The 27,190-nt window shown below is 51.5% G+C and overlaps 1 protein-coding gene and 1 long non-coding RNA gene across 2 annotated transcripts in view; both read right to left on the minus strand.

Moving 5' to 3' along the window:
* The window catches only part of LOC132422672 (uncharacterized), a 77,509-nt gene that overhangs the window by 15,179 nt on the left and 35,140 nt on the right, over positions 1-27,190 (minus strand). The gene's annotated exons all lie outside the window — the stretch shown is intronic.
* ZNRF4 (zinc and ring finger 4) lies at positions 567-2,203 on the minus strand. The gene is given in 2 exon segments (XM_060007216.1): positions 567-1,810; positions 2,188-2,203. Coding segments are annotated over 2 exon segments (1,260 nt in total).

The following is a 27,190-nucleotide window of genomic DNA, read 5'->3' on the forward strand; positions in this document are numbered from 1 at the left end:
TAGTTGAAATGCTGAGGACATTCAAATTGAATCCATAGTTCAGTTCATCGTAACCTACCCAAGGTGCTCTCTCGGTTGAATCAGACGTGTGATGCTGATGTAAGACACGAACACTCAGGAGAAGCTGGGCAAGGGGTCCATGGAAACTATCTCTAGTACCTTTGCAACTTTTCTGTAAAGTTAAAATTATTCCAAAGTAACAAGTTTATCTTTTGTTTAAGGTTTAAATGAATCATAAGCATATGAGAAATCAGCCGCTCCCGTGCCCAGTACTGGAACGCAGGCACAGGGGCCCCGTCGCAGGGCCACCAAGGACATGATGCACACAGCAGCCCTGAGAATACCGCCCCCCCCCCGCCCCCATATACCCTCACTCGCCCACAGATGCCAGGAGCCAGCCTTAGGCTCAGCTTGCCACACGCGTGGCATGAGGGGCCGGTCCGCCCCACAGCAGCCAGGGCAAGAATCCGCTTTCAAACCCACTTTATTATCTAGTCTCCACACTAGAAACACTCCTCACTTCTACCCTCGCTGCCCCAATCTCCACCAGCCAGGGGCAGCGGGCTTCAGAGGGGTTCTGGAGGCCCCTCCAAGGATTCGCTGGGCTCAGGTGCCCCCATGGAGGTGGCACTTCCGCGGCGGGGGGCGCTGGCTCGGGTCAGCAGCTCCAGCCTCCGGAAGCGCAGCCGGGTCTGGATGGCCCAGATCGGGGGGCGGTGGCCAGGCAGCGAGGGGTCCTCCTCGTACCCATGGCTGCTGACGGTGGAGTCAGAGCTGTCCTCCGTGCTGACCACCGACTGCTTGCAGACAGGGCAGGAGCGCCGGGTGGGCTGGGAGAACCAGGGCTTGATGCACTTGCAGTGGTAGGTATGGGAGCAGGGCAGGATCTTGAGCTGGTCACCTTCCTCGTATTCATCCAGGCAGATGGCACACAGGTCGTGAAGCCTCGTGAAAGTGCTCACCTGGGCCCTCTGGCTGGCCCACGCCTTGACCCCTGGCCCGCAGGCCCACCAGGCCCGCAGCCAGTTCCATAGATACCACAGGACGAAGAAGGCGGTCATGAGCAGGGCCAGGGTGCAGCCCAGCACCCAGGAGATGGCCAGCATGGGGTGGCAGTCCAGGTCCGGGCAGGCCGGCTGGTCGGGCAGCAGGAGGATGTGGGCCAATTTATCGCAGCGCACGATGACCCGCAGGTCCTGGGAGGTGGCCTCACCCACGAACACCGAGGGGATGGTGATCTGGCGCCGCAGGTCCTCGTAGACATAGGCCATGAGCACCAGGTCGTCAGAGCGCACGTTGTACACGATGGCCGCCTGGAAGCCGGCCCGCTGAGCGTGCAGCACCTTGAGGTCAAACGTGCAATCGTACCGGCGGATCAGCACGATGCCACCCAGGGAGCCGTTGCCCGGCCGCGGGCCCTCGATGGGATGACACGCGTTGGCCGGTCTGGCCTCCGTCAGGTAGCCCCGCACACCTTCGGGGGCTAGGGGCACCCCGAACAGGGCCGGCAGGTCCGCAAACTCCACGGTGCTTGAGTTACCATCCAGCACGGCTCGCACCACTGCCTGTGTGGGCACCAGCAGCCCCAGAAGGATCAGTGAGACCCTGACTGCCCCCAGGGCCAGGACTGGCCAGGGCTGCCCCATGGCCAGCCCCTCCTTCTCTGGCTGTGGTGTGGAGCTAGGTCTCGCTGGGGACCATGGACAGGAGGCCTCCAGGCATCTCCAGGACCTCCCAGGGGGCCCATGGCTGGGGTGTGAATGGAGTTTGAACGGGTGGCTCATAGGCAGTTAGGCAGAGCAGCTGGGACCTGCGTGGCCCTAGACAGAAACAGCTCCTGGTGGCAGCCCAGCGTGCATTGTGTCTTTGAAGGTTGGTCCCAGGAGGAGCTGACCTACCCAGGCGGCCTTCCTAGCAGATGACGCTGAGACCAGGAGCCCCCAGAGTTCTAGATGCCCCCGGCCTCTGTGACATCATCCTGTTACATCCTGGTCCCTCACCCACACCTCCCACCAAGACAGAATTCCTGGGGCTCTGACCTGGGGGGCTGGGCAACCTTCGCAAAAACTTCTGGACGGCTTAGAGCATCCCCAGCTCCTGGACCTCGTAAGGCCCAGAGGTGCCACAAAGTGGGCTGGCGGCTGCCCCACCACCACCCCATGGCTTGGATCCGGCCCTCACACTCACATTCTGCCAACATCATCTCCCCAAGCCTCCTAGGGACCCACTGAGGAAGGGGCTAATTTCCCCCCCCTTTCGAGATTTCCAGGGGACTCAGACTTGTTCAGGGCACCCTCTGCCCATGAGGTCTTAGAGCCCAAATCCCAGATATCCTCCCTCTCTTCCCCTCGCTCACTCTGCTCCAGACACATGGGTCTCCTTGCTGTGCCTCCAACACACCAGGCCCGGTCCTGCCTCAGGGCCTTTGCACAGGCTGTTCCCTCAGCCTGGAATGCCCTTTCTCCCTGTGATCGGCTCTTTCTCACCCTTCAGGTTCTCAGTTCATGTGTCCTCAGAGTCTAACTGACTTGATATGGGGGGAGGGAGAAGTGCCAAGGTCAGGGCTGGGCTGGCAGGAGTGGGTGGTCCAAGTCCTCAGCACCTGGTAGACTACCTGCACTGGCTTTATTCTCTCAGGTCAGAGCTTCCTTTCTAGCCAGGTCTCCAGCTGTCCCTCATCCCTCAGCCAGAGCCCTGGCCATCAGCCTCATGACCCCCCAACTCCTCATACTCAAATCTCCCACCGTGAGTCTGCTGCCTGGTTGGGCAGCCTACTCAAGCCCTGATTCCTTGCTCTGTCATTGACAAGCTGTGTGATGCCAGATAAGTCACTTAAGCTCTCTGGGCCCCAGCTTCCAGATCTGTAAAATGGGTGTAATGATGAGAAACCCGTCTTGTAGGGCTGGTGGTATGAGAATTAAATGAGAGAATGCCTGATTGGCATTCAGCATAGGGTCTGAATTTTTTCATTCTCCCATAACAGACCTGCCTCCAGTTCACAACTCTTTCAGTTCATCACCACATGCCAGCCAGGGATATTTCTAAAATCTCAATCCTCTGGTCTCTCCCATGCTCTAAACTCTCCCATGGCTCCCCATTGCCCTCCAGATAAAGTCCATGTTCATTTCTGTGTCCTACAAGCTCTCCCATGGTCAAGCCCCTGCCAATCTCCAAAGCCTCAATGTTTTTCTTTCTTTTTTAAAAATTATTTGTTTGTTTATTTATTTATTTTGGGGTCTTCGTGGGGTCTTCGTTGGGTCTTCGTTGCGTTGGGTCTTCGTTGCTGCACGCGGGCTTTCTCTAGTTGCAGTGAGTGGAGGCTACTCTTCGTTGCGAGGCACAGGCTTCTCATTGCAGTGGCTTCTCTTGTTGCAGAGCACGGGCTCTAGGCGCATGGGCTTCAGTAGTTGTGGCGCATGGGCTTTCATGCTCCTCAGCATGTGGGATCTTCCCAGACCAGGGCTTGAACCCATGTCACCTTCATTGGCAGGCAGATTCCTAACCACTGTGCCACCAGGGAAGTCCCCTCAGTGCTTTTCAATGTTCTAAATGCATCATGACTTGCTGACCTCTAGAACTTTGCAAATGCTGTTCCCTCTGCCAGGAACAGAATTCTCTCCCTCAACCATAGTTTGCCAGGCTGGCTACTTATTCTTTAGGTTTTCTCAGTTGGTCTAATACCTCCCAGAGCAGGCCTCGGCCAATGATAGAGAAGAGACACAGGAGTGAAACAGGCAGAAGGCCATGTGACAACAGAGGCAGAGATTGGAGGGATGTGTCTACTAGCCAAGGGATGCCAAGGGTGCCAGCAACCACCAGGAGCTGGGAGTGGGGCACGGAACAGATTTTCCCTCTGAACCTGCAAGAAGGAATCAACTGGGCTGATACTTTGATTTTGGACTTCCAGCCTCCAGAACTGTGAGGGAATACATTTCTGTTGTTTTGCATCCCCTGGTTATGGCAGCTGTAGAAGTGAAGGCACAATGGAATCCTTGTCCTAGGGTCTGCATCTGGGTGAGGCCAAAAAAACATGAGGTGTCACCGCACTGAGACTGGAGGGTAAGGATGAAGTTGGTGTAAGGGGGCAGAGAGCAGCATGTTGGGGATGCAACTTGATATGGGGGGAGGGAGAATGGCATGTGCAAAGGTCCTGAGGTGAGCGAGAGGAGAGGGAGAGAGAGAGAGAGAGAGAGAGAGAGAGAGAGCTGAATGGTTGGATATGACAAGCCATTCAGAGTGGCTAAAAAGAGGGTCTTACTCAAGGATAGGAGAGAGATGGGGGAAGGAGGGGCAGGACCAGACCCAAACCTTGAATGTCCATGGCCTTGGGGTTTACACAGAGAATGACGAGGAGCCACAGAAAGTTTAGAGTAGAGGCAGGACATGACTGGATTTTGTTTCCCATTTCCGCTCTATATATTTCTGCACTGTTTGCATCTTTTACGATGGGAATAAATTCACTTATTCCTCCTGAAATAAAAGAGATTTATGTTTCTGAAAGAACCCTCTGGTTGTTGCGTGGAGGGTGGGTTGGAGAGAGAGAGAAAGAGGTGGAGAAGCCACGGAGGCAGCTGTAGCATCAGGGGAGGGACTGGGAAATGGGACAGAGAGACTAAGAGGGGACAATATCCCTGAATGAGTGAGTGGGTGTGAAGGACAAAAGGGGAGGTGACCATGAATGTCTCCCCCTGGGGCTTACTTCAAGAAAGACTTGTTTGGTGGTACAGTCTTTAATGTCTTTCTGGCAATTGCTAATTTCCCTAAGAGACAGGTCCTTGGCCCCGTTGGCATTTTAAAACATCCTTTTGTTTTCTGTGTCTTTGTTTCTTGTGAGTCCCGTTCCTTCGTGGCAAGAGATATGGGTTTTTCGTTTATGACTCTCACAAAATTTTCTTTTTAAAGAAAGATAAAATGTAGATCCTTAGGGAGTATTTGGTAAATAAAGGAACAGGTGCATGGTAGTAGGGGAAAAGGTCAAGAAAGAGTTCTCCAAAGATGGGCAGTTGATAAATAGGGTGTATTCGTTTCCTAGGGCTGCTGTAGCAAAGTACCATAAACTGGGTGGCTGAGAACAGATGTATTATCTTGTGCTTCTAGAGGCCAGAAGTCCAAGATCAAGGTGTTGGCAGGGTGGCACTCCTTTTTTTTTTTTTTAATATTTATTTATTTGGCTGCACCAGGTCTTAATTGCAGCATGCAGGATTTAGTTCCCTGACCAGGGATCGAACCCGAGCCCCCTGCATTGGGAGCGTGGAGTCTTAACCACTGGACCACCAGGGAAGTCCCAGGTGGCACTCCTTCTGAAGTCTCTTCTGGTGTGCCAGGGAATTAACGCCCTGTGGAGCAGCCCAGAAACAATGAAAAATGGAGGCGAGTGGACAAATGCCCCATCTCTCGCTCCTCAAATGAGATAACTCTGGGGTGCACATCCCTCACCATCTCCTAGAGGCCCCCAGTGAGAATGGGCCCCAACTGTCCCCATGATAACTTGCTCTTGACAATGCTTCCTTCATGGGTTGCCTTCCTTTTCCTGTCTCCCTCCTGCCACTCCCCTCCCAGTGTTTTCTGAGATCACTTCCAAAATAAATAACTGGCATTCAAATCCTTGTTTTGGGGTCTGCTCCTAGGCCAACCCAACCTAAGACGCTGCCTGAGAACAGAAGAATGCACAAGAAAGCAGAACAAAGAGACCAGGAGAGACCCAGGTCCTAAAAACGTCATTTGAGCACTTCAGTCCATCTGAGCCTGAGGGCCATACAAACGTGTACCCCTGTGACATGAGCCAGTTATATTCCTCTTTTTGCCTGAGAGAGGGTGTCTATCCCCACACAACAAACCTCATAGGGGAGTGGTGAGTCTTCCAGAACCTCATAGGAGAAGACACTAGGAGCAACTGTAAGTTTGATTTTCTTTTTCTGCTTCATGCTGTCTCCTTCCCCAAATATTTCTAGCAAGAACCTACTCTGATTATGCTGGAGGGGACATACCATAGATGACTGGTTCCTCTGACTCTTAGTTATAAAGCACATATCAGATGGGGTGATGAGATGTGCCAGTGTTCACTCTGATTGCTCCAGAAGTCAGAGTCACATCAGATTCCTTCCTTGGTGCACCTCCTGTAAATTGGATGCTAAACTTGCACATACATGGGCGGGCATGCAGTACACATACCCATCCAGCAGGATTGCGATTCAGGAAACCCGTGTGGCCCCAGGGGGCTGGGGCTTGAGCTGGAGGGGGGTGGACTTGGAGGTCTGCCAGGGGTCCTTGATAAATTGCCAGTGAGTCATCCACAGGAAGGCTGCCCTGGGCCCCTCTGCCTCTCCTCTCTACGTATCTCTATTTATGTCTCTCTCTCCCTCCTTCTCTACCTTTGTGTCTCAGTCAGGGTCGCTTTTTGTCTTTGCCTCTTTTGTTTCTGCCTCTCTGTCCCCCTCTCTCTAACTTTCCCTCTGTCTCAGTCTTTCTATGTCTCTGTGTCAATATCTCTATTTGTTACTATCTGACTCTGCTGTAAGTCCTTGTCCTGAGATTTCTGTCTCTGTCTGTGCCTGTCTCTCTATGTAAGTTTTTTTGGTCTCTGTCACCTTGTCCCTGTGTCTCCTTGTCTAATTTACTCTCTTTTCTTGTCTCTCATGCTACTTTCTGTGTCTTTCTCTGCCTGCCTCTCTCTCATCCCCCACTTCTCAGTCCCACACCTGGCCCACAGCAGATAACCCACAGTGGGTTTTGTCAGCTTGAAAACAAAGGCACATCTCTGTGACATGGTGAGAGAGGGGAGCTGGGTTTATGGCCCAACACAGTCCTCACTTACTGGCTGAGTAAGTCCCTCCCAGTCTCAGCATCGCACCTCCCCATCTGTAAAATGAAGGGCGTCAGTGCAGAGCCAACAGTCTCTGAACACAATTGTCAATGGACCTTCCCACTGTCTTTTGAGCTTGGGGCTGTGCTTTTTCCTACTTTTCCCAGGAGGAAGCTGGCAAAGGGGGGATCATCCTCCCCAAGTGCCACAGCTAAGAGGAGGAGGGACCATCTTCCACGCCCCAGGCTCCCCAAACCTCCTGCCCTTGCTGGGCGAGGCATCCAGCTGCCCGTCACAGACTTGCTGTCTGAGGTCAGATGGCTTCATGTGTCTTCCCACCTTTCCTCTCCGAGGTCCCAGTATTTTTTGTTGTTTTTTTTTTTTTTTTTTTTTTGCTGTACACGGGCCTCTCACTGCTGCGGCCTCTCCTGTTGCGGAGCACAGGCTCCGGACGCGCAGGCTCAGCGGCCATGGCTCACGGGCCCAGCCGCTCCGCGGCATGTGGGATCTTCCCGGACCGGGTCATGAACCCGTGCCCCTGCATCGGCAGGCGGACCCTCAACCACTGCGCCACCACGGAAGCCCGAGGTCCCAGTTTTTATGACAGAATAATTAAATTTGTGAAGACAGAAAACACTGCTGAAGAGAGGGGTCTGTCTGCACAGGACGATGTGCCAGGTGATGGGTACACAGTCGTGACCAAGACAAAACTCCTGAATTTACAGAGATTATATTCTAGCTGAGAGGAGGGGAGATAGCCAGGACACAAATTAACTGAATGAATAAACCATCAACCATCAAAAGAAATAATTTCAAGGTGGGACGTGCTATGAAGGAAATCAGGCAGCATTAGTTGGGGCACTCAGGGAAGGGCTCCCCAAGGTGGGGACATGTGAATGGAAGCCCGAAGTGAGGGAAGGCCTTCGCTTCTAGAACATCCTTGGGGCGCCACCAAATCATACTTCATGAGCACCTGGGATTTGTTGATTGGTGTCCTTTCAAATCAAATATTTGCTCATGCACCTGCTGTGTGTGTGCGCCAGGCACTGGGGGCACAGGAGCGACTGGGACAGACCCAGCCCCCACCCTCTAGGAGGCTCTGTCCAGCAGAGGAAGAAAAGGTTCAAACAAATGAATGAGAAAGTCTCACAAGACAATGTGGAGATAAGATAAAGGCTCTAAGTATCCAATCAATGGAAGAATGCTAGAAGGTGTGGGTGAAAGTTTAAGGAGAAACAGGCTGGTTACATATTGTCAAAGTAACCCTCCCACGATATTTTACAGATTTGAAAGGTAAGAAGGTAACTTTCCAGGGGGGAAATGTGGTGTTGTCCTAACCACGCGATCAAGGTTAACATCACTGGTGATGAGATAGAGCAACTTCCTGAGTCTCTTGACATCCTACACCAAGAAGGATGCAACATCACCCTCATGGGATTCTGGGCAAAAACGCATGACCCCAGTCCAACCGTGAGCAGACATTGGACAGATCAGAACTGAGGGACCTTCTGCAAAATCCCTGGCCAGTGCTCTTCATAAATGTCAAGGTCATGGAAGACACGGCAAGACTAAGGAAGTGTTCCAGAGTGAAGGACGCCAGGGTGATATGACGATGAGATTCAGAGTGATCCTGGGTGGGATCCTGGACACTCATGGCAAAACTTCAGTAAGGTCTGTAAGTTCGTTAGCAATATTGTACCCGTATTACTTTGCTGGTTTTCATCATCTTACCGGGTTACATACGATGTTAACATTAGGGGAAGCTGGGTGGAGGGTATGCAGGAATGCCACTTATATTTCTGCTGCTTTTCTGTAAATCTAAAATTATTCCAAAAGAAAACATTTTTTAAATACAACCAAAGAGGCTTAAGGCACTAAAATGAAGGACGATGGGGAGGACGAGGGAGAGGAAGCAGGGGGAGGAGCAGAGCCTGGCCTATCTGGGCTCCCTGCAAGCAGCCCTGAGACAGGTTTCGGGCGCAAGCAGTTTATGTGGGAGGTGATCCCAGGAAGCCCCAGGAGGGAGTGAGGGAGTGTGGGAGGGATGGGAAGAAGCCCATCCAGGGTGCATTCGTGAGTAGGTGACTGTGGTGGGCAGATGGGGCTCAGTCCCATTGGGGACCTCTGCAGAGCATGAACTTCAGAGTTGCCTGCCTCTGGGAATGAGGGAGCTGGGGTATTTACACTCCTGTTCCTGCCGGCCATTGGTTGGGGGCTGCTGGAGGGAATGGCGCGATCTCTGAGATACTTCTCACCTGCCATGGGTGTGAGCAGAGCAGGCTCAGGCAGAGAGTCAGAGCTGGGATGCCTCCCAGCAGTGCAGGGAAATGGTGAGGGCCCAGGGGATCTGGACAGGCCAACAGCATTAGCTGAAGAGACCTTACAGCTGCACTGACCAATATGGCAGCCACCATCTACCTGGGCTTATCTCAGTTCATTAAAATGAAATAAAATTAAACATTCAGTTCCTCACTCACACGTGCCACCTGTGCTCCACAGGTGCTCCATAGCCACCTGTGGGTGACTGTGTTTGGTGACACAGGTCTAGAACATTCCATCAGTCACAGAAAGTTCTATTGGACAGCACTGCATTGGAGGATTTTAAGCGAGAGAGTGGCATGATCCAATGAAGGCGCTAGGAAAATCCCTCTGGCTGCTGAAGGAAAACAGTCAGCTGGGGGCCAGGGTGGAAGCCAGCAGCCCAGGAAGGAGGCAGGGGCAAGCTGGAGGTGACGGAGGCTCGGACTGGTGCAGTAGCAGTAGGGGAAGTAGCTGTTTGGAAATGGCATCACCAGTGAGTCCTGACCGTTTGGACCTAAGAGGTGAAGGGAGAGGAAGAAGAGGAGCTGAGATCTGGATTCCGCTGTGAGCAGCAGGGGGGCGGTGGGAGGCCTGTCCCTCAGATGGGGACCCAGGAGGGAAAGCCAATTCAGGTGCAAATGTCGGCTTTGTCTGGGCCCCCCAGGGCCTGAAGGGTCAGGGAGAAGTCCAGGGGGACATCCAGTTGGCAGCTGGACTCTAATGGTGGAGGCCTGGGTAAACACAGGAATCTGGGCCCTCGGGCCATTCTGGCCGCAGGCCCAGCTGGCAACTACTGGGCCGTGATCTAACTCGGCAGGCGGAAGCCAAGCCCCGTCCCCAGGCTCGAAGGCTTGCCTAAACGCTAACAAGTTTTGCCTCCACATGGCGGCAGGGTATGCGTGTGTGTATGTGTGTGTTTAATTCCGGAATGAATTTAATTCTAATTCCGCCGACTTTGGGGATGGGAAACAGCTGTCTTAATGAGTTAAACAGTGGGTTTAAAATAGCAGGCATCTGTTCGCAGTCTGAGCTAGCACCTGCTGAAGCTGCTTGGAGGCTCTGGGGCTCACAGTTCGGGGGTCCTCTGGGGATGGTGCAGGACATGGGGTTAGCAGGTCCAAGAAGCAGGTTCAAAGCTGGCCCTGCCACCTGGCAAGTTACCTCCCCCTGGAACTTCTGCTGCTTCGTCTGTAAAAACAGGGTCTGTTTACCCACCACACTGAGCCGTCCTCTGTGCTGGAACCAGGTGCACAGCTGAGGATGGCTCAGGCTGGTCCTGCGGGGGTGACAGACCATGAGAACATACCCCCAGAGCTCACATGCCTCCTGGCTGTGTGGCCTGAATCTCTCCGTGTCTGTTTCCTCATCTGTAAATGGAGGTAATAACACTACCCAACGCACAGAGTTGTTTAAAAGTTTAGATGAGGGACTTCCCTGGTGGTGCAGTGGTTAAGAATCTGCCTGCCAATGCAGGGGACACAAGTTCGAGCCCTGGTCTGGGAAGATCCCACATGCTGCGGAGCAACTAAGACTGTGCGCCACAACTACTGAGCCTGCACTCTAGAGCCCACGAGCCACAACTACTGAGCCCACGTGCTGCAACTACTGAAGCCTGCGCGCCTGGAGCCTGTGCTCTGCAACGAGAGAAGCCACCGCAATGAGAAGCCCGCACACCACAGAGAAGAGTAGCCCCCCGCTCGCCGCAGCTAGAGAAACCCTGCGCACAGCAACAAAGACCCAACACGGCCAAAAATAAATAAATTAATTAATTAATTAATTTTTAAAAGTTTAGATTAGTTAAGACACGTGAAGTCCATGCTTAGAACCAGGTCGGGCAGACAGTGAGTGCTATGTAAATGTGTAATGAGTTTTTTAAGTAAATAAATGTATCATAGAATTCCAGAGAGGAATAAGAGCTAGGGAGAGGAAATCACAGGGTGATGGATGCCACAGAGGGGACTAGGTGGAGCTGATTTAGACAGGGAAGTCAGGGAGGGCTTCCCTGAGGAGGTGACTTTTGAGCTGAGACCTGAAGGCTTCCCACGTGTAAGTCAGGAGTGGAGCGTTCCAGGCAGAGGGAATGGCAGGTGCAAAGGCCCTGTGGCAGGACCATGTTTGGGTATTCTGCAAATAGCAAGGAGGCTGGCATGGGTGGAAGAGGACTAGGGCCAGAATTTGAACAAACCTGTCGGTTGCATTATGGAATTTAAGCTTTACCCTAAAGGCACTGGGGAGCCACTGTGGGTTTCAGCTCAGGAAAGAGTGAGATCTGATTTGCAGCCAGATTGACGGCTCTCATCTTGGTTTCTGCTTGCATTTTTTAAGCACCTACTGGACACCTGGCCCTCATGCAGAATCAGAGTTGCTCATGGCCAAGCTGGGAAAGAGAAACACGTTGAAATGCCACACACTTCTATCCCAGCTCGGCAGAGTGTAGCCCACGGGTGACGTTCTGGGCACAGACAGCCCTGGGTTCGAGTCCCAGCTCTGCCACTTCCCAGCCACATGGCCTGTCCCCAATCTGTCCTTCTTGTGACTGAGTTGTCTTCTGGATGGAACAAGACGATCCACGCCCAGCACTTCGCATGTGCTGTCACCACGTTTCCAAAGCTTAAACTAACTTCTTAAAAAGTGAAACGCACACCTACTATATGACCCAGCAATTCCGCTCTTAGGGATCTGCTCAAGAAAAAGAGATCACACATCCATACAAAGACATGTACCTGCAAGTGCAGAGCAGCCCCAAACTGGAAACCACCAAACTGTCCATCAACAGTAAATGGATAAGCAAACCGTGGTCCATACGAACCATGGAACATTCCTCAGCTGTGGGGAGGAAAGAAGCCCTGAGACAAATGATACGGAAGCCAGATGGAAGAATGCACACCACGTGATACCCAGAAAATGCAAACTAATGTATAGTGACTGAAAGCAGATCAGCGGTTGCCTGAAAAGGATGGGGGGGTGGGCGGTGAGGGGCAGTAGGGAGGAGTTACAAAGGGACCCAAGGGACCTGGCGGGGGTGATGTGCCCGCACGAAAACACATCCAACTCACACTTCAAATATTTGCATTTTACTGTATGCAAACTATACCTCAATAAAGCTATAAAAACAGATGAATGAAATAACCCCTTCCCCCAAAATGCCAAGCACTTAGCCCAGTGCCCAGGGTGCAGGAGGTACCAGCTGGGCTGGAAAGTTCGTGGGTGACCATAATGGGGGTGGGGGACAGGCATGGGGTTGGGGGAATTTGGGGGGAATCTTCCTGAGGCTGCAGTCCGGGGCCACAAGCTTGCCCCAGATACACTTCCTCCCCACCCTTGCGCTCCACAAGCCTCCATCCGGGGAAAGGAGCCTCGCCAGCCCGCACTTCACCCAGGCCCGGAAAAGTAATTTCTTAACGTTCTGCTCTCCGCCAACAAGACACAAGATTAATTACAGCCATAAACACATTGGGCGCCGCCTAAATATTTCATAGGTCTGTGCGTGCGCGCGCGCACACACGCAGCTCTCTCGTTTTTTATATTTTGTTTTTAAGGGAGGCTGCAGGTGGACACATGGGGAGATTGCCCCCCTCTTCCCTCCCGTCCCTTCGCTTTCCTTTCCCTCCTGTTCTCTCCTGTCTTTTCTTCATTCCTTCCCCTGCTAGAAGGGTCTCAAGGATATGGGGAGCTTTTGCCCTGGGTTCAATGGAGGAATGGGTTTCCCTGGCTGCCTCTTTGCAAGTTGGCAGATGTGCCAAGAGGATGTAGGGGATGGCAGGGGGTCTGGGCGTGACCTTACTCTCAGGGGAAAAACTGGAGGCCCCTATGTCATTATGGAAAGTGGCCAAGAGCCCCCTCCCCCTTCCCAAGGATCAACACTCATTTATTCATTCGACAGATATTTCCTGGGGCTGTGGAGTATGACAGTTTAGAACACAGACTTGGGATCAGAGGACCCGGTCCAATTCAGCCTCGACAATTTCTTGGCTGTGTGACCTTAGGTGACTGTCTTTACCTCTCTGAGCCTCAGTTTCCCTGTTTGCAAGGTGGGGATAATAATTGTACCCTATATCACAGGGCTGCTTTAAAGCTTAAATTAGACCTAAAATACTTATAATGTTCTCAGTGTGGGGCCGGGTATACAGTAGGTGCTCAATAAGGTTAGCTATCATAAGGAGGGTATATTACTGTTTGTTGAGCTCTGGGCCCTGTCCTGGGAGCTGGGAATGGAGCAGCAAAGAAGACCAATGGTTACCACCCACCATGTTCAGACCTTATTTCTTCTTTTTTTTAGCCCTGCACTTTACATATGGAGGCTCAAAGCCATGAAGGGGTTTGGTCAGAGACTCAGTGTAGGATATGGCTGAAGGAACTCAGAGATGCCTCAATAATCTCAAGGTCTCTTCTTTTTGCTGATGCAGAAATTGAGACCCAGAGAGGGACAGGGAAGTCTCCCATTCTTCCAACTCTGTGCTCAGCCCCAGGTCTCAAGAGGGAGCCCAGAAAATTTCCTGTCACGTCCCTGCCTGTCTTTGGTGCTGCAGTGTTGGGAGCCGCCTGCCTGCAATTTACCAAATATGACAGTGTCTTGGCCCCAGTGGTCCAGCCTGAGCCAGTGGCATCTGCAGGGCTGTCACCTCCCACGCTGGGTCTGAGTAATGGAATGAGAGCGAGAAACTCAGGCTCTTACCGTGTGCCAGAGCCCAGCTGGCCAAGAACTTCTGCAGAATTGGGGGATGGCCAGAGACTCTCAACAACCCTACGGAAGGATGGATCATAACCCCATTAGATAGATATGGAAACTGAGGCTCCAGGATGGAAAGTAAGTCAACCTGTGTTATACAGAAGATACTCATCTGAGTCTCTCCTATTGCTAACCCTGGGTTTCAGGTTGCAGACAAGCAGTGGCCAAGACAGACCCAGGAGCAGCCCTCTCAGGGCTCAAGTCCAGAGGGGAGGATGGGCAATGAGCAATAAACACTATAAATAATTGTATGGTGTGTTGGATAATCAATGCTGTGGGGAAAACAACGAAGCAGAGAGAAGGTATAGTATGTCAGAGACGGAGGAGGATGAAAGGATAAGAGGGGCTCACTGAGGAGATGACATCTGAGCAGACACCTGAGGGAGGTGAGGGAGGGAGCCATGGAGGGGGGGCGGAATCTGAGCAATGGTATTCCAGGCCGAGGGCACAGCCCGTGCAAAGGCCCTGGGGCAGGACTGTGCCCGGCGTGTTGGAGGAACAGCAAAGAGGCCCTTGTGGCTGCAGCACAGTGAGCAACGGCGAGAGAGGGAGGAGGGGAGGGCAGGGAGGGGACGGGGCAGGTCGTGCAGGGCCTTGTGGGCCCCAGGGAGGACTTGGGCTTTTACCCCCAGGGAGGTGGGAGCCCTGGAGGGCTGTGGGCAGGGGAGGGGCGGGGCCTGACTCAGGTGCTCACAGGCGCCCTCTGGCTGCTGTGGGGAGGACAGACCGTGAGAGGTGAGGATGGGAACTGGAGGACCCAGGCAGTTATAGTTATCAATAGTAAAAGGCCATGGGAGGAGAGGGGGGAGGTGAGATTTAGCCCAGGTGGTCTGGGAACATATCTCTGCAGTGGTAAGCTCTGAGTTCTAACTGAGTGAGAAGATCTAGGTAAGAAAGGGCATTCCAGGCAGAGGCCACAGCCAGCGGAAAGGACCTGAGGCAAGAACAAACTTGGCCTGTTGTGAAGATAACGGAGACCGAGTGAGATGGGGAGAGGGACATGGGAGGAGAACACAGATTCTGGACCAGGCAGAGCCCTGTGGGCTCCAGTGAGGTGTTTCCATTTTATTCTAAGGCAATGAGGATCCGTGCCTTTGAGCAGGGAAGGGACACAATAGGGTAGATGATGTGGGAGGCAGAATAATATGCCCCCAAAGATGTCCTCATCCTAATGCAACCTGTGACTATGGTTCCTCACACAGTGTGGTGGGATGAATAGTGTCCCCGCAAAATTCATGATCACCTGGAACCCCAGAATGTTACCTTATTTGGAAATCAGCTCCTTGCAGATGTAATTAATTCAGGATCTAGAAATGAAATCATCCTGCATCTAGGGTGATCCCTAAATCGAATGACTGGTACCCATGTAAAAAGAAGAGAGACTCAGCCATTAAAAAGAATGAAGTAATGCCATTTGCAACAACATGGATGGACCCAGAGATTATTATGCTAAGTGAAGTAAGTCAGACAGAGAAAGACGAATACCATACGATACTGCCTAAATGCAGAATCTTAAAAAAAAAAAATACAAATGAACTTATTTACAAAACAGAAACAGACTCACAGACTTAGAGAACGAACTTATGGTTACCAGGGGGAGGGTGGGCAGGAGAGATAGATTGGGAGTTTGGGACTGATATGTGTACACGCTGCTGTATTTAAAATAGAAAACCAACGAGGACCTACTGTAGAGCACAGGGAACTCTGCTCAATATTCTGTAATAACCTAAATGGGAAAAGAATTAGAAAAAGAATAGATACATGTATACGTATCACTGAATCACTTTGCTGTACACCTGAAACTAACACAACGTCGTTAATCAACTCTACTCCAATATAAAATAAAAATTTAAAAAAAGGAGAGCACAGAGACCCAGAGAGAACATGGTCACGTGAAGATGGAGACAGAGATTGGAGGGATGCTGCCACATGCCAAGGAACACCTGGGGCCACCAGGAGCAGGGGGCATTTATGTGTCTTTAACCACAATAAAAATTATTTTTTAAACGTAAGAAGTAACACTATATTTGGGGGTACTGGGTTTTCTTTTGGGGTGATTAGAATGTCACTTAATGCCACCAGGTTGGTTAATTTTGTGTGATGTGAATTTCACCTAAATTTTAAAAAAGTAATAATAAAATAAAACAAAATAAAATAAAACCCCTTGCCTTGGGTACCCCCCGGTTGACATTCTGATGCAAATGCTTCCAGAACTTTCTCTGCCCACATGATTGTCCTGTGGCTTCCTCTTAACCGTTGTCCACGTGTCCCTAAGCAGCCCACACCTGCTCATATAGCTAACCTCATCCTGTGTCACAGCTGTGTAGCCTTCACTTATCCGAGGTGCAGGGGTCACCCACCTCGGTGGTGGGCTTCGGGCAGTTTCCGGTGGTCTGTCCTTCAATGCCAAAGTGACAGTGACTGGACATACCTCTCTGTCACTCTAGAACGGGGGCAGAGGCTGAGTTCGGTTTATTTGGAATTTCACTGGATGCTGCCGACACCTCCCAGCATGTGTGGGAGGGTGTTTGTTCCTCATCTTTCTGCCCTCGAGCCAGGCTGGGTGGCCAGGGCTGTCTTCCTTGGCCTCCACACCTCTACTCTGTACCCCTCCAACCCATTCCCAAGGGATATATTTACACATAAAGGCGATCACAACCCTCCCACCCCCACCCCCTCAAACATCCTCCCAGGGCTCCATAAAACCCAGGCCTCCCCCTGGCCCACAAGGCCCTGCACAACCTACCCCTTCCCCTCCCTGCCCTCCCCTCCTCCCTCTCTCCCCCTCGCTCACTCTGCTCCAGACACACGGGCCTCCTGGCTGTTCCTCCAACACACCAGGCACGGTGCTGCCCCAGGGCCTTTGCATATGCTGTTCCCTCTCTGCCTGGATCACTCCTTCCACTCACCCCCTTCTCCAGGCAAACTCCTCATTTTGCAAATCACAGCTCCAGTGTCATTTCCTTATTCCAAACTCACTGAGGAGGGAGACAGAGGTGAAGGGACTGAAAGATCGTGAGATTCTCAAGGGGAAAAGCCAGGCAAAGACCGGAGAGGAGCGGGTGGGGAGCTGGGCATGGGGAGGGTTGGGAGGGTGATCTGGAGGCTGAAGAGGATGCTGGGCTGCAGTGCCTGTGGCTGGTCCCCATTGTGTGGAGCCCCTACCCCCCCACCAAGCCACTGGCTCTTACACATCAACACTCGCCAGAAATGAAGGAAATATTTTCTCTCTGATGACACTTTTGGCAAAATACAAATCCTCCAGTTTTTTTCCATGCAAAAAACATGTCCATCAAAACCATCCCTGCAGTGTCTGCTGGAGAGGGAGGCCACTGGGTTTGGTCCGGGGATTGCGGAAAGGGCTCCGGGGAGAGGGAGATGTAATGGCCTCGTGTCTCTCTGCAGTCAGAGGGCGACACAAAAACAGTAAGAATAGTAATAAAATAGCCCCCCGTTTGCCGAGCGCTTGGTCAGTGTTGGAAGCTCCGCTATCTGTACTTGCTCTGCGCAACTCCACAATTATCTCCATTTTTCAGATGAGGAAGCGAAGCCCAGAGAGGTGAATACACCTCCCCAAAGTCACACAGCAGAGCCAGGCTTTGAACCCACAGGCCACTCAACTTCCCAGGGATACTTAGAAGAGCCCCTTCTCAGAAGGGAAAGGGGAGGAAAGGCAATGGAGACCAAAGGATCGGCATATGCAAGGGCTTCAAAGCATGTTCCATTCAATAGTTCTAGGTGTGGCCAGCAGCCCTTAGCTAAATCAGTCTGTGACTGTGTAGAGCCTAGGTGCATAAGCTGGGTCCCCAGCCAGATCCCCAGCCACAGTGGTGATGAGGATGGCGTGTTCCTGGTGTCCTCCAGCTGGCAGGTCACATCTTCCCTGACTGCCTACATTGCCTTTGTCACATCCTGGTCCCCACAAACCCCTAAGCCAGGGGTGAGTGTGAGAGCAGCAGCTGTGCGACCTTAAGCAAGTTGCTTAACCTCTATGTGCCAGTTTCCCTGCTGGTTAAAGTAGACATAAAAAATAATCCCTAACTCCCAATTAAAACCTCTAATGTCCCCAAAACACTTGACCCACAGTAGGTGTTTATAAATGTGGAATATATTTAGGTAAGTGGTTCCTGACCAAGGACTGGGTAAGCCAGGGGGCATCTTCTTTCGTCCCCCCCCACCCAACCCAGGGAAAGGTGCAACCTCTAGAAAGGCAGCAGGAAGCTGGCTCTGGTGTTCTGGAGCCCCAGCTGCCGCCTGTTCCCGTGGTGAGGGATTGACTTTTCTAGAACGTTACCCCTCCTCCCAGTTTCCATCCGGAGCCAGCACTGCTGCATAAATTCTACTTTACGGCTGTTATTGATGAGGAGCGGGGAGAGCAGCCCTAGCAAGGCCCAATTAATTTTCCTGTCTGGCATCTGTGCACCGGGCGAATTTCTGAGCTCCTGGAGGGAGGGGGGCAGAGCCAGCTGGGGACAGGCCAGGCTGAGGACAAGGTCATGGGCAGGCCAGGGCATTCTAGACCCCCATCCTAGGAGTACTGTTCAGAGAGTTCCAGATTGTGAGCCCCAGGCTCTTGTCTGGAAGGTAGGATAGGAGCTATCTGTAAATTCTGAATAAACTCTGCGATTTTTAATTAGGATGAAAATGAGGGTTTCACCCAGGAGACCCTTGAGCAAAAACCCAAAGGAGGTGAGAGGGAGCCATGTAGATTTCTGAAGGAAGAGCTGCCAGCAGAGAGAACAGCCCATGCAAAGGTCCTGGGGCAGGACCATGCCTGGTGTGTTGGAGGAACAGTGAAGAGCCTGTGTGTCTGGAGCAGAATGAGCAAGGGGGAGAGAGGGAGGAGGGGAGGGCAGGGAGGGGACGGGGCAGGTCGTGCAGGGCCTTGTGGGCTGTAGGGGAGGACTTGAGGTTTTATCCCAAGGGAGGTGGGAGTCCTGGAGGGCTGTGGGCAGAGGAGCGGCGGGGCCTGACTCAGGTGCTCACTGGGGCCCTCTGGCTCTCTGCGGAGAACAGTTGGGGATCCACAGCGAAAAACAAAGCCCACTTATTAAATTCTCCCTGTCCTGGGCCCCAAGCTGTGATCACGAGGCCTCTTTCCTCTTTAGAAGGAAAATTAGTGCATGTGAGGAGGCATTAAAGCAAGTTCTTGATGAACTTCTTGTGAAGAGAGAAATGGTCTATATCTGTCCTGTCCGATATGGGAGCCACCAGCGGCATGTGGTTTCTGTGTCCAGTGCAACTGTGGGACTGCATTTTAAATTTATTTAATGATTTTATTTTTTAAATTGTGGTAAAAGACTCATAGCATAAAATTTACCATTTTAGCCGTTATTAAGTGCACAGCTTCAGTGGCATTAAGTACATTTATATCGTCATGTGACCAGCCCCACTGTCCATCTCCAGAACTTTCTCATCTTCCCAAACTGAAACTCTGTCCCCATTAACTGACTTCCCATCCCTTCCCCCAGCCCCTGGCCCCCACCATCTACTTCCTGTCTCTATGGACGTGACTCCTCTAGGACCTCCTGTGAGTGGAATCAGACAGTATTTGTCCTTTTGTCACTAGCTTATTTCTCTGAGCATCATGTTCTCAAGGTTCATCCACGTCGTAGCAGGTGTCAGAATGTCCTTTCTTTTTAAGGTTGAATAATAGTCCAGTGTATGGATGGACCACATTTTGTTTATCCATTTACCTGTTGATGGACACTGGGGCTGCATCTGCCTCTCAGCTATTGTGAATAATGCTGCTATCAAGATGGATGTACAAATATCTCTTTGAGACCCTGCTTTCAATCGAATTTTATTTTATTTTGATTAATTTAAATTTAAATAGCCACAGGTAACTAGTGGCTACTGTATGGGGCAGTGTGGTGCTAAAAAGATTCCAAAAGACTTTGAGAGAATGAATTTTCTCTTTATTCAGTGTCATTTAATGCCCTGTCTGAGCCAACAAACGACATCGTATAAGTCACCCCCACTTATTAGCGTCCCACACTATAACCTCTTGTTCAGAGTGGGACACAGCCCAACAGCTTTGGAACTAACAGAGGAGCCCATACCCAGTATGAGGTAGCCTAGGCCCACCGCCACCTCCTCCCCAGGGGCAGGTGGCCTGGACCCCATAGGCCTAGGGATGACGGGCACCATGTCCTTAGTTACCCCTCTCTGGCTTTTGCTACCCATCCAGCCTTGCCTGCAAGAGCCCCAATGCAGCCACATCCCACCCCATGACACTGGGCCTTGTTAGAGTGGTGCCATGGAGGCTGGATGGGGAATATGGAGCTCCCTGTATGTTACCTGAGCTGTAGAAGAGCCCTGAAGGAAATGTCTAAGTGGAAATGTATCAGTCAGCTATTGCTGTGTAACAAAGTACCCACAAACATAGCAGCCTAAAAGAACACATTTACTATCTCAGTTTCTGTGGGTCAGGAATCCAGGCATGACTTAGCTGGGTGGCCCACTTCAGGGTCTCTCATGAGGCTGCAGTTTTGGTGTCTCTGGGACAATAGTCTCATCAGAAGCTCAACTGGGGAAGGACCTGCTTCTAAGCTCCTGCAGGTCGTTGGCAGGACTCATTTCCTTGTGGCTATAAGCCTGAGGGCCCCAGCTTCTTGCTGACTGTCAGTTGGATGTTGCTTTCAGCTTCTACAGGCCACCCACAGTTCCTTGCCACATGATCCCCTCCAGGGACTATTCTCAAAATGTCTGCCTCCCAGTAAAAGAAAAAAAGAGTGGCAAGGCTGCTAGCAAGAAAGAGTCTTAAATAAGGCAGCATAATCACAGAAGTGGCTTCCTCTCACCCCTGCCATACCCTGTTGCTTAGAATCAGGTCATGAGCCCCACCCACATGCAAGGGGAGAGGGCCACACAAAGGTGTGGGCGTCAGGAAGCAGGAATCATGAGAGCCACCTTAGGGTCTGTCTGCCACAGGAAGCAAAGAGAGGGAGATGTTGCAATGGCTCTGGGCCCCAAGGGGTTTCTGAGAGAGAAAGAAGGAAAGGAGGAAGAGGGAGGAGCTGAGGGTAAGAGAGTTTGGGAATTGGGAGAAAGACATTAAATCCAAACATATTTTTGGTATCCCTTTTTTGTCCAGGCTTGTGTGTAGAAAAGACACAGCCCCGAGACCTCTTGGAGCAGCACTGATACTCCCAGCCTGGTGTCATATCTGCTATGATGGGCGAGAGGGATGCACAGGACACTGGGGGAGCCCTGATCCACTCTGTGTGTCACAAAAGGCTTCCTGGATGAGGCAGCCTCTGTGCTGACCCCCAAGGATGAGACAGAGGCAATGGGTGAGTTGGGGGAGTTTATTCTGGGAGGAGGGACCAGTAAGAGCAAAGGTCTGGAAGCCTGAAAGAGAGCAGAGCAGCATGGTCATGGAGGGGGGGTGGATGGTGAGTCATCACTCTGCCTCTGAGGGAGGTAATGCCATACCCATTGTACAGATGGGGAGACTGAGGCTCAGAGAGGTGAAACCTCTCCAGGTCACATGGCTCGGAAGAGGAGCAGCCTCATTCGTCAAATGGATGTTTGAGGTCCTTCTGTGCTCTCACACCCTGACTCCAGATTAAAAACAAAAACAACAAACAATAACAATAGTAGTAGCATTTGTTGAGCACTTTCTATTCACGAAGTATTGATACTCTTGCAAATGCTCTATATACATAAGGAGTCAGCCAGGGGTCAAATATGGCCCAACACCTGTTTTGTAGATTTTCAAATGGTTGGGGAAAAAAATCAAAGAATAATATTTTGAGACACATGAAAATGATATGAAATTCAAATTTCAGTGTCCATAAATAAAGTTTTATTGGCACACGGCCACGCTCATTCATTTACGTATCATCTATGGGTGGGTTTTGCACAACAATGGTGGAGTGGATTATATGGTCCACCAAGCTGAAAACGTTGACTTTCTGGCCCTTTACAATAAAAGTTTGCTGGTTCCTTCCGTTGGTGTATTAACTCCCTGGAACAGCTCTACGAGTTAGAGGCTACTGCCTTCCTCAGTTTACACAGATGGGGAAACTGAGGCATACAAAGTTAAGGGGCTTGGCTAAGGTCACAGTGGATAAGTGGCCAAGCAGGGATTTGAACCCAAGTCTGTTGGACTCCACGTACAGTGCTGTCAGCTCCGCACCAGACCTGGTCATGCCCTCTGGCCCCACCCTCAGCACTTGGGGCTGGGAGTGCCTGGATCCAGCTTTTTCTGCTCCCAGCCTGGGGAGGGGGTGGCAGTGAGCAAGTGCCCAGGGCAAGCTTCCTGATTCCACCCTGCCTTCTCCAGTCGGGACTATCCAGAAAGATGGCCACTTCGGAGCAAATCAATTAAACAAACTCCATGCTGGCTGCTGCCCTGTTTTTCTGACCTGAGCCAAGAGGCTCACGTTCCGAGCCGGCTGACTTGGGTTCAAGCAAATGCACTTGTGGGCAGAGCTGAGAAGGGCCCGCAGCATCAGGGATCAGCACAAAGAACTCTAGCCCGGCCCCCTGGGGGCCTGTGCTATTGGATTGTGTAATCCGATCCCCCCGGGGGAGGTGCGGAGGCAGGGACTGTATGAGCAAACACTGGGAGAGGGGGACCCTGGGAAAGGAGAGCCTGTTCTGTAAAAGACGAGCTTCTCAGTGTGACCGGGAGGGAGTACGAGGGGAGCAGTGGGAAGAGAAGGCTATAATTTGCTCATTTGATCTGTCAATCAAGTGATGAAGGTTGCTGTTTCTTTGTCACATGCTATTTGAGAGATCTGATACCTGAAAAAAGGACTGTCATAATGCAGGCTATTCCTGCTGGGCTCAAACCTGAAAGGATATGAGGTTAGACATCTTGCTGCAGACCTCTTGTTAGGCTCTCTACGCAGAGTCTGAGAACAGAACAATGCAGAGAAAGCAGAGCAGAGAGACAGAGAGAAATGAGCTCCTGGATTCAGCCACACCTGAAGCTCATATCCACCTGGTCTTTCCACTTACGACCTGGGCATTTATGTATATGGCTAATGCATGGTAACTAATAATGCTCTCACCAAATATTTCCTGACCTCACCTTCTGGATTATGGAAGATTAGATTATTACTCAGCAAATTCCAACAGATCCCCAAACTCCACAGGAGAAACATATTTCCCTGACCCACTGATGTCAGTCCCAACCATGAGACTTGCTTAGGCCAAAGCGATATGAGCAAAAGTGATAGTGTGTCAAATCTGAGCTGAGGCCCTAAGAGGGACTGCATTCTTCCGCATGCCCTCTTGTGCTACTGCCTTTAGCCATCAGACAAATATATCTTGAGCTGCCACTAATCCAAGGACGATGAGAAACACATGGACCAGATCTGGACACTGAGTACTGAGCCCAGCTGACCTACAGATGTGCAATGAGAAATAAATGCTTGCTGCTGTATGCCAAAGAGATTCGGTGAATGTTTGTCACACAGCAATAGCTGACTGTTACATGAGCACATCCACGAATGGTTGGACTGGGTGGGGCTATATGACTAGTTCTGGTATACGGACCAGGAAATGACCTGTGTCACTTTCAGGCCAGAGCATTTATTGCTAGTAAGAGAACCTCCAGAGTTGTCTTTCTCTCTGACACAGAGACCAACAATATTCTAGACAGTGGCTGCTCCATCAGCCAGCATCTTTGAGTCAGGTGACGTGAGGCAAGCCCCCAGCCCAAAAAACCACAGTGACTATACAATGTGAGTGAAAAATAAATCTTTTTTTTTTGGCCGTACCACACAGCATGTGGGACCTTAGTTCCCAGAACAGGGATCAAACCCGCGCCCCCCTGCATTAGAAGCGTGGAGTCTTAACCACTGGACTGCCAGAGAAGTGCCGAAAAATAAATCTTTGATGTCATTAACCTCTGAGACCTAGGGGCTGTTTGTTACTGCAGCAAAACCAAGCCTGATCTAATAAATAAGACTGGAAGTTTTTTGACAGTTTGGACAGAAAGAGGTGATGCAGGTTCTGGATGAAAGTGAAGACTCCTGATTCTAATAGGTAATGCTGATCAAGCCCTTCCTATGGTCCAGGTGCTATGCTCAGTACTTTTCCTGAGTGATTTCATTTAACCCACATCCCCACGCTCCCAGGTAAGAATTGATACTGACTCTGTTTTACAGACCAAGACACTGGGCTCAGGAGGGAACATCATTTGTTCAAGGTCGCTTACCAGGAAGTGGTGGAGCCGGAATTGGCCCCTAAACCCGTCTGACTCCAGAGCCTGCCTGTTTCCAGGAGCTGGCTTTCCTCCGGGGTATGACGCTCCGAGCCTCTGCAGCCGTGTGGTTTATCATCCCATCAAGGAGACTTGAGGCCACCATAGAAACCACCTGTCCACAGGCCAGAAAGTTGCTCCAACTTCCACAAATCAACAAAACCCAGTACCTTTGCCAGGGCAACCCCTGGAGCGACTGCCCAATGCTTCCAGCTCCTTCCACCATCTCACCACGGTCCTACCCCAAATACCTGGGACTCCCTCTCCGGTGAGACGCTAAATATGGTTGGTCCTCTTCTAACTGCATTGTAACCACGTGATACGTGACCAGCTGCAGAAGACTTGCATGCTTCCGTGGCCCCGACCCTTAGGTGTGACGTGAGCAACAGAGTTTCTCGGCTGGTGTCAAGGACTTTGGAAAACACCATCTTTCATTTCTTCCCTCCTCACCTTCAAACACCCCCTGCCACATACTTACTTATTACTGTATCCCATGGACTCTGAGATGCCATCAAAGAGAAAACCCACCCTTGTTTTATATCCTGCTAAGGATGAAAACATCCCTGCCAATTAAATCATGGCACAGGGGAAGAGGACACATCCCAATTTCAGAGATGTTAAAACAGGAAAATGAAGCATCTTAGAATCAGTGAAATGTGATGAGTTCCTTGTTTGGTGACTGTCTCTTCTGCTAGACCCAAGAGGCAGGATGTCATTTGTCATGGTTGTTGCTGAGTTTCTGGTGCCCTGTTTTAACAGGGCCTGGCACACAGGAGGTGCTCAGGAAATAAATGAGTGAATAAATGAATGAATGAATGATGAATGACCTGACTGATCTGATGCTAAGACATTTTCAAGCACGCTCTCATTTTATCCTCATCATGAAGCCATCACCAACCTCTGCATTTAATGGAGAAAGGAAACCAAGGCCCCCAAAGGGATGATGACTTGCCAAAGCCATACAGTCAAGCCTGAGATTGACCTTCCCGCCCCGAGGCCTGGCTCTGGCCCACAGGCCCCTGCCCGCTGATTCTCCATCGGGCCGTCCAGGGCAGCTCGGGTCCGACTTCACCCTAACATCCTTCTCATCTTCCCTGCAACCTCTTTGATGAAAACCTAATCACACCCACCCGAAAGTCGACATCGAAATTACTGCCGAGCCCTTGACTTGAGGTAATTAAGAGCATTTTGGGACGCCTTGCTTGATTAAAAGCAGCTCATCCACTCAGAATGAAAATTCAGGAGGCAAATTGCTTTTGTTGCTGCCACGATGCTATTTTAAACCCACGCGCTCTCGAGCTAATAACGGCCCGTCACTCGTCACTCGGGCTGTCGGCCCGCTCTAGACGCATTTGCATGGCTCTCCACGGCTGTTTACAGCCGTCACTCCACCAATCCTGGCACCCAAGCCTGGAGGGACCCCTGTCAAAGCATCAAACCCAGGGGGATCTGGACAGCTCTGGATGTTGCCCCCAAACCTGCCCCCATCTCAGGGGCACCCCTCGGTTTGCCTGTCCCCACTGCCCATCACAGGCCTTCCCCTGTCTGCCTGAATCCCAACCTCTGCTCCTCCCTGGTCTCCCTGCCTCCAATCCCAAGCCTTCCCATCCATCCTCCCCAAAAAGGCTCCTAAAATCTGATCCGGCTACTCACTCTCCATCTTCACCCAACTAAACTCCCTGGACCCTTCGAGACTCAGCTTAGAAGTCACCCCGACCTCCAGGCCGGCTCAGGGGCTTCCCCGAGCTCTTTCAGCTGCCTGCATGCTTCCCATCAGAGCTCTCTTCACCCAGTGGCGACTACCCAGTCACGTGTCCATCTCTGGACTGTGAGCTCTAGGAGAACAGGGCAGGGTCTGTCTTTGTCACTGCTGTGTCCCCAGCACTCAGGTCAGGGCACTGAGGGGGGAGGTAGATACTGAATGAATGAATGCATGCATGCATTGGGGCAAGAGGTGCTAGGGACCCCATGGATCTCGAGACATCAGGCCCTCAAACAGCCCCTGTCTCTGCCCTGAAGCTCACCATCCCGCAGGCCTGGAGCCCTCACTCTCCTTGCTTTGGTCCCTCCTTCCCCAACCAGGGACCAGACAGGATCCCCCCTCAGAGCCTCAGCTGGAAGCTGATTGCATTATTCCTCCATCAAAGGAAGGGCCAGCTCCTCAGTCCAGGTCACAGCAGGTGGGAATTTTCCATCCACCCCCAGGGTAAGGGACGGGTGGGGGCTCCCCTTCTGCAGAGGCTGGTGGCAGGGGTGGGGAGTGAAGTTCCAGCCAAGGAGGGGTCAGAGCTCCAAAGGGAAGTCCCTCCTGCAGTCTCACCTTGGGCCGGGAAGTGTCTGGTCTCATAGGTCATGATGTGTCCAGCTACCGGGAGGGTCATAGATACAACTTGACAATACTGGTCAGAGGACCAGCGGACAACATCTGTCAGTGTTTTCAAACCATGGGCACGTGCTTTGGCCTAACCAAGTCACTTCTAAGAATTAATAATAATGGAAAGCAGGGACCTCCCTGGCGGTCCAGTAGTTAGGACTCCGTGCTTCCATCGCTGGGGGCATGGGTTCGATCCCTGGTCGGGGAACTAAGATCCTGCGAGCCGCACAGCCAAAAAAAAAAAAAAAAAATTAAAATAATAATAATAGTACTGATGAACCTAGTGGCGAGGCAGGAATAAAGACGCCGACGAAGAGAACAGACTAGAGGGCGCAGGGGGGCGCACTGACATATACACGCTACCAAATGTAAAATAGATAGCTAGTGGGAAGCAGCCGCATAGCACAGGGAGATCAGCTCGGTGCTTTGTGACGACCTAGAGGGATGGGATAGGGAGGGTGGGAGGGAGGCTTAAGAGGAAGGGGATGTGGGGATATACGTATACATAGAGCTGATTCACTTTGTTGTACAGCAGAAACTAACACACCATTGTAAAGCACTTATACTCCAATAAAGATGTGAAAAAAAAAATAATGAAAGCAGTGGTTTTCATCTGGGGGCAATCCTGCACCCAGGGGACACTGTGAGGCAGGAGACAGATGGGCCCCCAGGGCAAATGGTTTGAGTTCGTTCCTTGTGGACTGATACTCAGACGGGAATAACAGGACAATTGAGAGAGGAGGCTGGGCCCTGCCCAGATAGAAG

This window comes from Delphinus delphis, chromosome 3, assembly GCF_949987515.2.
Source record: "Delphinus delphis chromosome 3, mDelDel1.2, whole genome shotgun sequence".
In the NCBI taxonomy this organism is placed as follows: Eukaryota; Metazoa; Chordata; class Mammalia; order Artiodactyla; family Delphinidae; genus Delphinus; species Delphinus delphis.